The 14790-nt window shown below is 60.0% G+C and overlaps 1 protein-coding gene across 3 annotated transcripts; it reads right to left on the reverse strand.

Moving 5' to 3' along the window:
* Positions 1 to 152: 152 nt before the first annotated feature.
* STK25 (serine/threonine kinase 25) lies at positions 153 to 13601 on the reverse strand. Of its 3 annotated transcripts, XM_057301568.2 has the most exons (12): positions 13432 to 13450; positions 12995 to 13124; positions 6506 to 6736; positions 5769 to 5825; positions 5202 to 5310; positions 4286 to 4443; positions 4018 to 4203; positions 3668 to 3813; positions 3264 to 3378; positions 2744 to 2815; positions 1525 to 1661; positions 153 to 829 (listed from the first exon to the last, which is right to left on the reverse strand). In XM_057301568.2, exons 2-12 carry the CDS (start codon positions 13022 to 13024, stop codon positions 790 to 792), a joined length of 1281 nt encoding a protein of 426 aa, XP_057157551.1. In that variant the 5' UTR covers positions 13025 to 13124; positions 13432 to 13450; the 3' UTR covers positions 153 to 789. The 3 variants fall into 3 exon arrangements, with proteins under 3 accessions (XP_057157551.1, XP_008963858.1, XP_054965292.1); XM_008965610.4 differs by lacking the exon at positions 12995 to 13124 and having other exon boundaries at positions 13432 to 13601; XM_055109317.2 differs by lacking the exon at positions 13432 to 13450 and having other exon boundaries at positions 12995 to 13300.
* Positions 13602 to 14790: the final 1189 nt, after the last annotated feature.

Genomic DNA, 14790 nt, shown 5'->3' on the forward strand with positions numbered 1-14790 from the left:
TTCCGGTGGGCCAAGCAGAGCCCAGGAATCCGTCACAGGGAAGTTTCGAAGTGGGGGCTGGGCTGCCATCTCTGCGTGCTGCGATGAGGACTCGGGACCAGGGATGCTGCAGCCCCGCATGGCCCGGGCCCCACCACACACACCTGCATGTCTCCAAGTCAGGTCTTTATTGAAAGTGGCAGGGGCCTCCCAATGTTCTATGAAAACTAACATATTAACCTCAGAATATTTCAGGAAACAATTCAATTTTCTTAAAAAACAAAACATTCTGGATGACACAAGTACTTATGAGCAGACACAGTACCTGATCCAACACCACAAGGCAAATCTATGGCCATCATGGGCCCCGGGAGGACAGCGGCCAGGACACTCCTCTGGGGGCTGCCCTGTTGCCTCTCCCCACCTCATGGGAGGAGGAGGCAGAGCTGCCCTGATAGTTGCTCTGCGCCTTGGTCTGAGCGGCCATAGGGCTGCATGAGTCTGCAGAAGACCCAGGCGTAGGTCATGAGGGCCACGCCGGCTGCTGGAGCCCCCGTGAGCAATACTGCTGGGCCAGGAGAGGGAGGAGGGCAGTGGGCATAGAGAACAGCATCCCTGACGTGCAGAACAGCACACTGCAGGGGTGGAAGGAGACGGTGACCTGGTGACCTGGCATGTGAGGCCCACGGGATCCGACGTGTCCCTGCAGGCACGACACAGCACAGGGCACCTTCCAAGTCAGCACAGTTCTTACAGAGCTCAGAACAAAAACAAACGACCTTCCGTCCCCTATCTGAACAGCAGCGCGCTTCAGCGGGTGGATGTCAGGTGGTTTCTGTTGTGTGAAAACCTGCAGAGAGAAGAGCCCACTGCTGCGTGCGTGCACCTCTGTGCCCAGGCTCCTGACGGCCTCTTGGGTGTGCAGTCTGCGGTGGCAGCCCTGACAAGCCACCGCACCACGTGGGTCTGAAGGTGTCCCCAATGCACAGGGTCTCAGGAGCAGCAATGACTGGCCCAGACCCCACCCCCAGAGCTGCTGCCCAGGGGCGCCGGGAAGGGGTCCCTGTGTGTGGACCAGGACTTGGCGCATCTGCCGGCGGCATGGCGGTTGGACCCTAAGTCCGTTGGGCGGTGGAGGGCCCAGCATCTGTCCTGCCCTGTCTCTGTGCTAAGGACTCGAGTCAGCACAGGGGCAGCTCTGACGTTTTGCCACCAGCGTGTCAGAGTAGCTTCCGGGAGCCACCAGGTGGAGGGCAGAGGCCAGCTGAGGACAGCCATGTGGCCACTGAGGCAGGGACCCTGAGACACTGCCTCAGACACTTAGACTGGAAAGGCCCTGCCCACTCTCTCCAGCCCCAAAGTCTCCATGGCCCTGTGAGCTGGGTCCAAACAAGGAAGAGGATGCCACGCTGCGCCTTCCCAGAGTGAAGCGAGCCCATGTAGTGCCAAATGCAGCCACACCCACGAGTGGGCACTGGACCTCACCCCACGTCCAGCTTCTTGGTGGGGGTGCCCTCCCCGACCCTATGGCACGGCCGCCCTCACCTCTGCACTCGCTCCACCAGGTGCACCATCAGCTTGTCTGAGATGCCGGGGCAGGACTCCTCGGCCAGGCTGAAGGCGTTCTCCAGCTCCTCCAGCGCACCCACGCTCCCGCCGCTCTGCTTGTGCTTCTCTTTGAGCTGTGAAAAGACCACCACGCCTGACCCTGGACCCCAGGACAGGCCTTCAGGGAGCCTGCTCCTTTGCTCGGCCACAGTCACACTGGAGGCCTTCAGGGCCTTCGCCTAGGACCCACACCCGGGAGCCCTTCAGCAAGCCGGGAAGTGAGGTGGTGCAAGGAAGCCTCTGCCCCTGCCCTGCCAATGGGGACCCTAGTGGTCCTTCCCCACAGCACCTACCCTCCCCCTACACTCCAGGGAATCTCGGACCTCGGTTCTCAGGAGGGGACCAGATGGCTTCCTCCCAGCTGAGGGTCATGGAAGCCACTGAATGGGTCTAATCAGACCCAAAAACACGAAGCCCAGAAACTCCCAAAGCACACTGCACGACCAGGCCCAGATCTGACCTCCATCAGGACACCAGCATCTGAGCCTCCTGTCACCGGGTGTCACCCACCCTCGGAGGGCTGTGGCTGGATCAGCAGGCTGCCCAGGACCTGGGCCTGAGTGGCTGCTTCCCGCTGGGGTCTCCACATGGGCTGGGGCCAATGTCCCTCGACCGTGCTCCTCCCTTTGCCGTCCTCAGGCAGGCCCTGCCGTCACCACCTCTCACCCACATCGTCCATCCTCCCTCCCCAGGCTCCAGGTGGGGCTCCTGGAGGGCACACCTGGGCCCAAGCCCACTGGCCACGCCCTGGGCACAGAGATCCTGGCTGTATCACATTTCTGAGGACGGTGCTGACTGCCCATCAGCAGGTGAAGTTGATGCAGGGTCACGTGACTAACCAGGGCGGCACCTGCCCGGGGATGGACCCCGACTAAACCTTCTCTGTTTTCTCTATAGAAGGATCATCTGTGTTTGCACCTGAAGAAAAAAAAAGTCACCCTAGGAACCCAGAGAACCTTGGCAGGTCTGGGAGTACAAAAGGAGTCATTGTAGCAGATTCTGCTCCTTCCACTCAGAAAACCCAGCCCATAATCAGCTGCAGGAAAGCTAGAAGCTGAAACCGCCCCACAGTGCTGTGAGGGAGACATCTCCGTGCAACAGTGTCACAGCCTTGTCCTTGACGGGACTCCAGGCCCAGCCCCAGCCCCATCCTCACCTCTCCGAAGACGGGCCGGACCAGCGTGGACAGGCACTGGGACCTCGGCTGCCTCTTGACAGGCTCCGCAGGCTGCAAAGGAGTGGAGGCCCAGGGTGAGCAGGGCCGTGCAGGCGACAGGCAGGGCACTCCCATCCCTGCCCAGGCTCTAGCCTTGAAGAGACAGAGACTGGGAGCAGCCTGTCGGGGCACATGTCCAGGGCCGGCCCCAAAACCATCAAGCCACCCGGATGGCCTGACTCTGAGGGCGACTCCCACCCTCTCCTGACTCTGAGGGCCTGTGACTCCCACCCTCTCCTCACAAATTTGGCTCCGAACAGGCCCTCATCTTCCCGGCACATGCTGGGGCTCAGGGTCTCCACACCAGGCCCAGTGTCACAGTGGGCTTCAGACCACCCCTGCCTTTCCCAAGCTCCTTGTCCAAGCTCCAGACACTGGGTGGACAAAGCTGGGTCCCGCATCCAGCCCATCCCACGGCCCCAGGGGTGCACAGAGGGCAAAGGCCAGGCCAGGAACAGACCTTCTGTGAACTGTGCAGGGCCGTCCCCTTGTGAAGCTTGCTGTGTGGACTCGGCCGGATGGTAGGGGGGAACGTCCAGATGGGGCCCTGCTCCCCGTCCTCCGCCTCGCCATCACTGAAGAGGATGAGGAGTTGCCAGGGCCAGTGGGGAGAGGGCCAGGAGGCATGAGGGCCTCAGGGCACACCGCACGGCCAAGGGAAACCCGAGGTACCAGACGGGGCTCTGCCAGGCCACGGGGTCCAGCTGATGCCTCAGCAGGCCCCGTCCTGCAGCCTTGAGGGGGTCCCTGCCCAACACTGTATCCGGTCACCCTCACCCCCAGGGCCCACGCCCCTGCTTCCGGAGTGGGGACCACCCACGTCACAGCACCTAGGGTCACCATGAGGATAAACCAGGTCCCTACATGTCAGAGTCCTCAGAGCTGGACTCCTCGCCATGCCCCTCTGACTTCCAGCGCTTATAGCGGTCGATGAGCTCCGTGAGGAAGGAGGTCTTCTTGGTGTAGCGGGTGATGAACTTGTGCTTCAGGAGCTCCTTGGCCGTGGGCCGCTGCAGAGGGTCAGGGAAACACTAGTCACTGGGCCCAGCCAAGCTCTGCCTAAGGGAAGCCAACGTGAGGCAGCCTGGACCGGGGCGGGTCCTCACGGCTACAAGGCTGGTGGGCCTGGGCCTCCGGGCTGTGCCGCCCACCCCGAGCGAACGCCCTCCCTCCACATCCTGTGTAGAAGGGACCGGGCCAGAGGCGGGCCTTACGAATCGGGGGTCTTTGTTGAGGCAGGCCTCCACGAACTCCTTGAAGGGCTTGCTGTGCTGGCCCTCCAGCGTGGGTGGGCTGTTCTTGGGAATCAGGAACAGGACGCGCATGGGGTGGAGGTCAGAGTTTGGAGGCTCCCCCTTGGCCAGCTCAATGGCCGTGATCCCCAGGGACCAGATGTCAGCCTGGACAGAACACAAGGACTGTCGCTGCCCTGAGCACCCGAGCCAGGCATGGTGCCCGCACCCGCCCGCCCGCCGCACCCACCTTGAAGTCGTAGGCCGACTGCTTGATGACCTCAGGCGCCATCCAGAAGGGGGTGCCCACGAATGTGTTCCTCTTAATCTGCGTGTCTGTGAGCTGCCCTGCTACCCCAAAGTCCGCCAGCTTCACGTCCCCCTGCTCCGAGAGTAGCACGTTGGCAGCTGCTTGACACAGGACAGGCGGGCGTCATCCCAGGCTCCACGTGGCTCCACCCTGGGCCCCCTGAGAAGGGCCAGGGTACCATCCACCTGGCCTCCTAGGGCACAGCAGGGCTGTCCTCAGGACCTCAGCCCTCCTTGCCGCTCTCAAACCCAGGGCCACCTAGGGCCACAGGCGCACTGCCAGCAGGAGCCCAAGGGCTCCACTCCGAGCTCCAGGGCTCTTCCTGCATTTGGCTTTTACAACAAATCCCAACGACAAGCGACTTCGCCCACTGGGGGCTACCGCAGAGGTGACCCTGACCAAGGGTGTGGCCAACACGGGCCTGCCAGGAAGCCCCCTGCTCCACCAGAATCGTCCCCTACATGACAGAGATGGCTTGTTGCCAGTGGCAAGTCCCTCCCCATGGGCTGGCCCAGCCTCCCGTCTGCTCTCAGCAGGGCCAGACCACACGCTGGGGCTACTCAGTTCTACACCTGCTGCTGTGCCGTGCGCCACAGGGAACCAACAACTCCAGCCAAGTGTGGCCCTTTCCTACACTCAGTCCACAGCTGGTTTCCTCAGCGTACGAGGAAACCGTTACAAGTAGTATCTTCTGGAAAGGGAGCGAGACAGGACTGCTCAGTTTCAGGGTGGCCACAAGGTTCTCTATACTCCAGACCCTGGGCACCACTTGCCACTTGCCCCTCACAGGCCCCGGCCTCTCTAAGGTCAGTGGGGCTCAGGACGTTACAAGAGCCACCTCCACCCCCAGCAGGACCTTTGATGTCTCGGTGGATCTTGCGTTCGGAGTGCAGATAATCCAGGCCCTTCAGAATCTCCCGCAGGATCGTGGCAATGTATGTCTCCTCCAGGGGACCTGGTTTAAGCTGGAGAGGAAGGTGCGACAGCAGGGCCTCAGCTCCTGTCCCAGGCCCAATGCCTGAGTTCTCTGCCTCTCTGACAGGGAAGGGCTGTCCCTGCAGATAGCTGGGGGCTTCGTGTTCCTTTACTTCCCAAACAGAACTAAGTTTCAGATGGGAGCGGGGTGGTGGAGGCTCTTTCTAAAGCATATAAACCAGCCTCACCTTACTGTCATGTAACAGAAAAATAGGCTCCCAGCCATCTCCCAGCAGGCCTGCCCCCGCCCACTCCCACAGGCCAGGATCCCTTTCAGCACCAACTGGGCAGACGTGCAGATGGCAGTTCATTTTTGCTTTAGACGATTCCTAATTAACACCTAACGTGCCATGACACCAAACGAGAGGTGGCCCCTGGAGCCCATGAGTCTGAGGGGCAGGGGACTCGGACACTGCATGACCCCCCACTGCCATGGCCTATGCCTCACCAAGTCCAGTGCTGAGCCGCCGCCCAGGTACTCCATGATGATCCACAGCTTGGTGCTCTGGGACCGGAGACAAACCCATCAGCATTTGGCAGCAAGAGGAAGGGCATGCTCCAGGGTGGGAGTCACAGGCCGGAATCAGCCAGGGCCCAGGCCCCACCGGTCCCATCCCTGCCAAGAACCCTGAACAGGAAAGGGCTCTCTCGGCCTTGCCCATCTTCCCCTCCTGCCACACTACTGCTACAGATGCTCAGAGGACAGGTTGAGTACACACAGCAGTGGCTGACTCCACTTCACCAAGACCCCATCAAAAACCAGGCTGCTGATCCAGTCCTACAGGGCTGGGAAGAGGGCATGGCTGGCAAGCACGTGACCCGACACACCCATCACCCTCCTGGGCAGGATGGCCACAGCGTTCCCTACACCCCAGACACTGGCACCACCAGCCACCTGCTCCTCACAGGCCCACTCACCACTGCCAGCAGGGGCCCCCCAGAGTGCTCCTAGCAGCGCCCTCACTGCATTACCACAGGCAGGCAAGTGGGTCCCAATGGCCATTTAGAGCCAACTGACCCTCGTGGACCCTGCTCACACCCTGCCTGCCCAGGGCAATTTCCCGGAAGGCATGCACTGAACCGTCAAGACCGCCTTGCACCCTCTGGCATGTCACTCAGTCCCTCTGACATGGAAGAGAGCCGGGCACAGCACCAGCAGGGTCCCTGCCTTCCCACAACAGGCACCTTTAGGTAGGAGCCAAAGTAGCGGGTGATGTAGGGGCTGTCGCACTGGCTGAGGACGGTGATCTCCTGCTGGATGTCCTCGATCTCATCCTCGGCCTCCTCCAGGTCGATGATCTTGATGGCCACCACCTCCTTCGTGTGGTTATCGATGCCCTTGTAGACCTCCCCAAATGAGCCCTTGCCAATGCGGTCGAGCTTGGTGAAGAGCTCCTCAGGGTCCACTCGAGAGTGCTGTGGGGCCAGGGAGGGGACAGAGGGCAGACAGCGCCGGTCACGAGAGGCGGGGGACAGGCAGAGGCTGCCCTGCTGGGGAGGAAGGGACCTGTAGGGAAGGGGGAGTCCGAGGGAGCGCACCTCAATTCTTCTCTGGTTTCTTCCTTTCTCCCTTTTTGTTCAAAAACTAAACTTGGCCGGGCGCGGTGGCTCACGCCTGTAATTCTAGCACTTTGGGAGGCCGAAGCAGGTGGATCACTTGAGGTCAGGAGTTCGAGACCAGCCTGGCCAGCATGGTGAAACCCCATCTCTAATACAAAAAAATTATCTGGGCGTGGCGGCTCGTGCCTGTAATAATCCCAGCTACTCAGGAGGCTGAGGCAGGAGAATTGCTTGAACCCGGGAGGCGGAGGTTGCAGTGAGCCAAGACCGCACCATTGCACTCCAACCTGGGCAACAAGAATCAAACTCCATTAAAAAAACAAACAAACAAACAACAACAAAAAAACCTAAACTGAACTTTCCATGCAAGGGAAAAAGTCCCCAGAAAGTATAAAGAGGCCAGGCCAACTCGATGAACCCTGCTGGAAACAGGAGCTTCAGGTGATGACACGGCATGAAGGTTGCCTCATCTAACCCGAACAACATGCCAGCCCCGTGACAGATGTTAATAGGTGAATGGCCCCTGGGGGTGAGGGGGGATTTGGGAGCTCTTACTTAATTTGCTATAAATCTGAAATTACTAAAAAATAAACTCATCAGGCCAGGCTTGGTGGTGCACACCTGAAATCCCAGCACTCTGGGAGGCCAAGGCGGGTTGATCACCTGAAGTCAGGAGTTCGCAACCAGCCTGACTAACATGGTAAAACCCCATCTCTACTGAATACAAAAAAAATTAGCCGGGCGAGGTTGCGCATGCCTGTGATCCGAGCTACTTGAGAGTCCAAGACAGAAGAATCACTTGAATCAGGGAAGCGGAGGTTGCGGTGAGCCGAGATCGCACCATCGCACTCCAGCCTGGGCAACAAGAGCGAAACTATGTCTCAAAAAAATAAAAAATTTAAAAAAAAAACCATCAAAAACAAAAAACCTCAGTATGTGTTAACCAAGTTCTCCTTCACTCCTGAAAGTCACGTATTTAGAAAGGGCTTCCCTCACCCCTACATAAGTCCTCCTGACAGCTACACCAGCGCGGAGTTAGAAACTTGATGCTTTCTTGATGCAGAAAGCTGCCTCACACAGTCCTCAGATTTAAAGAAGCAACGCCTAAAAGTTTCTGAGCCACTGGTGTGGAAGGTGCCTGGTCTGTGGCCCAGGCCCAGAGTCCAGGGGAAGCCAGCAGAGGTGTGTCCTCAAGCCTCGACCCTTTTTTAAATGTTTTTGAGATGGCTTTTCGCTCTGTCACCCAGGCTGGAGTGTAGTGGCGCAATCTTGGCTCACTGCAACCTCTGCCTCCTGGGTTCAAGCGATTCTTCTGCCTCAGCCTCCCAAGTAGCTGGAATTACAGGCATGCACCACCACCCCCAGTTAATTTTTTGTATTTTTAGTAGAGATAAGGTTTCACCATGTTGGCCAGGCTGGTCTCGAACTCCTGACTTCAGGTGATCTGCCCACCTCAGCCTCCCAAAGTGCTGGGATTACAGGCGTGAGCCACCACGCACGGCCCCTCCCCTAACAACATCAAGGGTCTTGATGCCAATTTAGTGTGGCAGAGCATAAAAAGGCAAAACGGGCCGGGCGCGGTGGTTCACGCCTGTAATCCCAACACTTTGGGAGGCCGAGGCGGGCAGATCACGAGGTCAGGAGATCAAGACCACCCTGGCTAACACGGTGAAACCCCATCTCTACTAAAAAATACAAAAAATTAGCCGGGTGTGGTGGTGGGCGCCTGCAGTCCCAGCTACTCGGGAGGCTGAGGCAGGAGAATGTCATGAACCCAGAAGGTGGAGATCGTGCCACTGCACTCCAGCCTGGGCGACAGAGCAAGACTCCGTCTCAAAAAAAAAAAAAAAAAAAAAAAAGGCAAAACGACTAATTATGCCACAAAAACACTGAAGACAGGACAGGTCCTTGGGTGGGGGTGCCCTCCACGTTCCTGGGCCTGGGGAGACCGTGCCCTCCAAGAAGGATAGGGTACACCACACACAGCCCTCACGCTCACCCCCTGGACACCTGTGTGCTGGGTCCACCCCAGGCCTAAGCCCAGCGGAGGAGCTGGCTGAAGCCAACTGGACACTGCACCAGCCTGAGGCGACATTTCCGTGTGAAACTGCCAATAAGCTGACCTCCCAGGGTTCCTAACCAGGAGGGTGGAAGGGGCGGCACACAGGCCCCCACCTTGAAACATGCTGCTGCACATCCCTTTTTGAGCGCCAGACCCCGAGGTGACAGGAACTCTGGGGAAGGAAAGGCAGTTAGGGGAGGGCCAGAGGCCACCTAACCTTTCCCTGCAAGGCTGGCTTGTCAAGGCCCGGGGGTGTGCAGGTGGCCCCCATGCAGCAGCTAGAGCAGGCCAGCTGCAGTGTAGCCCAAAGGTCTGGCCAGTTGAGACAGCTGGTCGAGTCAAAAGTGACCTTTCTCATTCTCTCATCAGTACAGCAGCCCAGTCCTAAAGCCAGTACCCATGGAGGAAACAGCAGGGGGTGCCTTGAGCCCACCTGCTACCAGGAGTCCCCAAAGCCAAGGTCAAGAAACTCGGCAGGATAGAGAGAGCTGAGTACTGCCCGGGGTCATTCCGGTCAAGGTGAGCTGTGTCTGCCCCCAGCCCCACCACTGCAGCTGACCATGTGTTCTAAAGAGAAGCCAGGAAAGATTCAAAGCTGACAAGTCACAGGTGCTCAGCTGTCTCCAGGTTGAGGGTGGGTGGCACAGATGAGGTCAGAACCAGCCCCCATCTGAAAGGAAAGTCAACCCAGAACATGCAATCTTTTTTTGAGATGGGGGGTCTCGCTGTGTGCCCAGGCTGGTCTCCTCAGCCTCCTGAGTAGCTGGGACCACAAGTGCATGTCAAAGCATAAGCTCATCAGCCCACTGGCTGTCACAGGTAAGCAGTCAGTGTTAAAATATCACCCTCCTGCCATAGAGAGCGTCATCTCCGTTTCCTCCTCCGTTTGCTCCATTTCTGGTGGAGGACCACCCGTTCCTAGCCCAGTCCTGGATGCCAGGTGCAGGACAAGGTTAAGAAGCAGCCCCTCTTCTTTTTCTTTTTTTTTGAGATAGAGTCTCGCTCATGTTGCCCAGGCTGGAGTGCAGTGGTGTGATCTCAGCTCACTGCAACCTCCACCTCCCAGGTTCAAGCGATTCTTCCACCTCAGCCTCCCGAGTAGCTGGACTTACAGGCACCCGCCATCATGCCCCGTTAATTTTTTTTTTTTTTGAATTTTTGTAGAGACAGGGTTTCACCATGTTGGCCAGGCTAGTCTTGAACTCCTGACCTCAGGTGATCTGCAGAAGCAGCCCCTCTTCTGCCTGCTCCTCCTCCAGCAGGCCCAACGCCACCTTGTCAAATCCTCCGTTTGCTCAGCCCATCAACGCTTACTCAGGGCCCTGGGACGCTGCTCCACCGAGCCGTTAGCCTGTAGGCCTGGCCTCAGCCTCAACCCAACCCTGCCAAGCACCCCAAGGGAGTCCTCCTGGGGATTCCAGAGGTCTGGTTGGTGCCCTGAGCTTGTGTCCTCCCATCTACTCCTGTCTAAGGTGGCCTGAGAGAGGGCCTGGAGAAAGCAGGGCCATGGCCTGGCAGCATTACCCAGCACCACCAGCCCTCCAACTCCCAGAGATCCCTTTCCCACTCTTCAGGCCTCTCTGGATGACGCGTCCTCCCGCCCTGCTCTACTCCCTGCTCCCTGCTGAGGCCATGCTGCTCTCCACACAGGGCCTGGAGCTGAATCTGCTCCATCACAGCAGCCCCGGAAGGGAAACCCCTGGGTGGGCACTCAGACCTCTACTGCTTCACAGCAGGGGAGCACAGCGGACCCCTAAGCCAGAGCCAGGGCTCATCAGCCCAAGCAGAAACTGTGTGACAGGAACCCTCTTGGCTGTGATCCTGGCCCTACAATGACATCGCAGGCCAAGCCAAGGCAAGCCATCCCCACCCCCACCTGGAGAAGAAAGGGTAAGTGGGCCCCTGGCCTGGAGGCTGCGAATCCTCTTTTGGATGTAGCAGCAGCTGTGGCCTGGATGATCACTCGGGCCACTCAGCTGACTCGGGCGGTGGACACCTGTTCTCCACATTAGCCCTGGGGCTGCCAGGTCTGGGGCCTCCACTTGCCAATGTGTCTGCTGTCAGTGTTGCCCCACAAAACAAGGGGAATGACCCAGCACACATAGCTGAGTGGTGATACAGTGCTCTGGCACCCCACAGCCATTCGGGCCCTCCAGGGCCAGGCAGGAACTGGCCACGTAGAGGGGAGAAGTCTAAGGCAGGAGCACAGGCTATGGGGGGAATGCGCCCCACTCTCCCACAAAGGGGCTGCCCCACAGGTCCACAGGATACCATGGCAACCATCTCAGGAGAAAACCACAGCCCCTCAGGTTTTCTGCCACTATATGAAGTCAAGTCTCTCATCATCCAGGCTGGGACAAAGGGATCCCTAAAAGGACAAAAGGAGCTTCCTACCTTTGGAATCCCTTCTCCAATGTGCCCGCACTCCCTTCCCTGTGTGTGATCGCACCAAGAACCAACAGCACACAGTTACGGGGCACCTCGGAGCTCCAATTTCTCATCCTGTGACCCAAAGGAGTTATTTCTGCAGTTCTTAAAAATAAACTGGTGGCCGAGCGCGGTGGCTCATGCCTGTAATCCCAGCACGTTGGGAGGCCAGGGCAAGCAGATCACCTGAGGTCAGGAGTTTGAGACCAGCCTGACCAACATGGTGAAACTCCGTCTCTACTAAAAATACAAAATTAGCTGGGCATGGTGGCGCATGCCTGTAATCCAAGCTACTTGGGAGGCCGAGACAGGAGAATCACTTGTACTTGGGAGGCAGAGGGTGCAGTGAGCTGAGATTGCACCATTGCACTCCAGCCTGGGCAACAAAAGCGAAACTCCGTCTCAAAAAAATAAAAATAAAATAAAATAAACTGGTGGCAGATTTTTCTCCCAGCACCTTAGTCATGTAAGTTACCAGATACAGAATGCCAAAAGCAAACCAAAAATCTGTTAGCTTAATTCAGCATCAGTCAGCAAGCCCCAGTCTCATCTGTGACCACGCAGGTCCAGGTTGCCTGGCCCAACAGCTGCACATGGTGTTCCGGGTCTCTAGGCTGGTCCGGTTTCCTCCAAAGCAGCCCTGACTCCAGTTCCTGCCCCTACGCGAACAGACGCCCTTCCTGTTCCACTGCAGGCCCAACTCTCCATTCAGCACATAGGAGTGAACAAGGAGGGCCACACATTTTAGCGGCGATTCCAACACCTTAGGTAGAGCCAAGGCATCAAGAACAAAACCGAACAGCTAAGATGTAAGAAAACCCAGCGGCCAGAGTCAAAAAAGTGGGGAGGGGTAGAGAATGCAAGTCCCCAGGCCCCAGGTTGGCTGTCCCCACCCTCCTTCCCCGGCAAGCCCTTTGGCACCAGCAGCTGGTCCTCATTCCAGGCTAAGGGCTCGCCGTAGTGGTTCCCTCCGAGGCTGTCCCACCAGACGCTTAAAGGTGGCTCCATAGTGGAAACGACTTCTTTAAAGAAGAAAGATGAGTCTCACGTTCACAGGGGTTAAACGGTCCTGCACAGAGCAGCCTTTTCACCCTCCCCTGGGCCAAAGCACACACGTGTTCTCTGCTTTCCCTGCACACCGGCCACTCAGATCTGCTTCTCCACAATCTCAGCCCCTCAGCGCCCGTCAGGGTCTCCCCTACAGCCCCTGCCCAGCCCAACACGGCCAGAATGACCCGTGGCCCAGGCCGAGGCCGCAGGGTGGCCCCCGACCTTCCACTGCCTTCAGATGCTGACATGAGGTTCCCGCCCCGCGCTGGGGGCAGCGCCCTGTCCCTGCGCCGGTGTCTCTTCACGCACCTCCACCGCCCTCGCACAGGCGGAGCCACCAGGGGCTCGGTTTCTAGAGGCCTGCGAGCTTCTGCCACGCAAAACGCCACAGGCACACGGCAGAGCCCCGGGGCCGCCCTGCGCCCACCTCAGGACGGCTCCGCTGGTCGCACGACGCGCGCTCCTTCCCTCACCCCACTGCCCGCTCCGGCGTGGCGCTCCCCTCTGAACCCCCAGGAGACTCTGGAGCCCCTCGGTGAGAGACCGCTAGTCTTCCTGACCTGCACCCTTCTCACCTGGTTGGCAAATCCCCGGAGGTGAGCCATGGCCGCGCCGCCTCAGACCCTCCGCCAGCAGCCCCAGGAGGCGTCTGGATCCCGCGGAGAGGCGCGGAGCCGGCTAGCTCGCCCCTGCGGCGTCAGTCCACTGCGAGGGACACCAGGGGCGCTCGGTGCCCAGTTCAGTCATCTGAGACCGAGCTCCGGGGCGGCGGGCTCCATGGAGGGGGGGGGGCCCAGGAGACCCCCCAGGCCGCCGGGGCCCCGCCACGCCCGGGCCTAACGCCCAGGCTCCCGGGGGCTCGCCGCCCCTCCCGTCCCCGCCCCCACCTCTTCCAAGGCAGCTTCCTCCCGGTGCCCCCGCCCCGGTGTCCCCGCCACCGAGCCCCGCCCCGGGCCCCTCCCTCTGCCCCCTCCCCAACCGCCGCAAGCGCCCCGCCCGGCAGCGCGCCCACCTCGGCGGGGCTCCATCCCGGCCTCCCCCGGCCCGCTCTGCAGCGCCCGCGAAGGCTCCCACCCGCAGCCTCTGTTCGCCCGGGGACCCCGGGCCTCCCAGCCCGCGAAGCAACGGTGGTGGCGGCAGCGACCGGAGAAAGCCCGGAGGCGACGGCGAGGGCGGTGCTCGGCGTCGCGGCCCGCGCACGGCTCTCTGGGACCCCGAGTCCCACCGCCCACTCCGGGCCCGGAAGCCTGCTGGCGTTGGACTACAAGTCCCGGCAGGCCGCGCGAGTTGGGGGTGGGGGCCGGGGCTCGCATGCGCGCCGCGAGGCTCTCTGGGACCCCTAGTCCTGCTCCCGAAAGGTTTGGACTGCGTCTCCCGGCAGGCCGCGCGCCTGGGCGGGCGGGGCACGTGGTCGTCGTCGCGTCGCGCCCTCCCTGCCTCGCCCTCGCTGGTCTTCTGCGTTTGCTGGCGCCTGCCAGGCGTCGTCTCCGACGTTACGGCGGCCGCGCGGCCCTCTCCCTTGGGCTCTGCCCTGCGCAGCCCTGGTTCGAGCGGGCCAGTGAGGCCCGGCGCCCTCCCCGCCTCGCCACGAGGATCCACCGCGGCCGCCCAGGCTTCTAGCCTTGTCCTCACGGCACGGAGATAAGCCCGCGCTGGCCACATCGCGAAGCCCCTGTTCGCACTGAGACCCCGCCCGGGATCACGCGCACAGGCCAGGGCGCACCAGGCCTTGGAGAAGCTACCGGCACAGCCCATTCCTTGGGCGAGTTGCTTCGCCTCTCCTGCCTCAGTTTCCTTACCTGTAAAGGGGTGGTCATAGGACATCCTTGGTCACACCGTTGTGGGACCCACCTGGGCTAGAGCGCGGGACGCTCCCAGGACAGTGACTGCTGCTGGAAGCCGTCATGGCACTCCCCAGGGTCCGGGAGGGACTTGCAGAGCCCAAGGCTACCTGGTGCGTCCCCGTGCCCCGTGGGCCGCCAGGTCATAGTGCCCCCTGTGTGCATTCCCCTAGTGCACCGCAGGGATCCCCACCTGTCCGGTGAGGAAGATTTGTCCCTCCTCCATACTGTGTCCACCCTTACAGGCCCTCACTCTCCATGATGGCTCAGCACAGGTGACTATCCTGACCTCCTCACATCCCTCCTTCTTCGAGAGGGTTCTGGCGTTTCTCTCTGCTCCCTGGTGCGTGTCTTCTCATGGTGCACTGCCGAGTCCTTTAAGAAGCTATGCTTCCCTGTCATGCGTCCAGGACAGCCCCTTGAACCCCTCCTGGGTCCGCATCTCTCATCACCCCTGCTTCTTTACATACTGACTTGGCTTTGTTTGTGCTTTGACTCCGCAGGAGAAAGTGGGCTTCCTGCAAGCAGAG

Source organism: Pan paniscus, chromosome 13 (genome assembly GCF_029289425.2).
Source record: "Pan paniscus chromosome 13, NHGRI_mPanPan1-v2.0_pri, whole genome shotgun sequence".
In the NCBI taxonomy this organism is placed as follows: Eukaryota; Metazoa; Chordata; class Mammalia; order Primates; family Hominidae; genus Pan; species Pan paniscus.

What these genes read in the sequence shown, in the direction of transcription:
- STK25 (XM_057301568.2), bottom strand. Translation starts at nt 13,024, where the DNA reads ATGGCTCACCTCCGGGGATTTGCCAACCAG. An exon ending in AGTCGGCCTACGACTTCAAG is followed by an intron (nt 4,204 to 4,285) that starts GTGGGTGCGGCG and finishes TGTTCTGTCCAG; the next exon opens with GCTGACATCTGGTCCCTGGG. An exon ending in CCCTGCACAGTTCACAGAAG is followed by an intron (nt 2,816 to 3,263) that starts GTCTGTTCCTGG and finishes ACTCCTTTGCAG; the next exon opens with CCTGCGGAGCCTGTCAAGAG.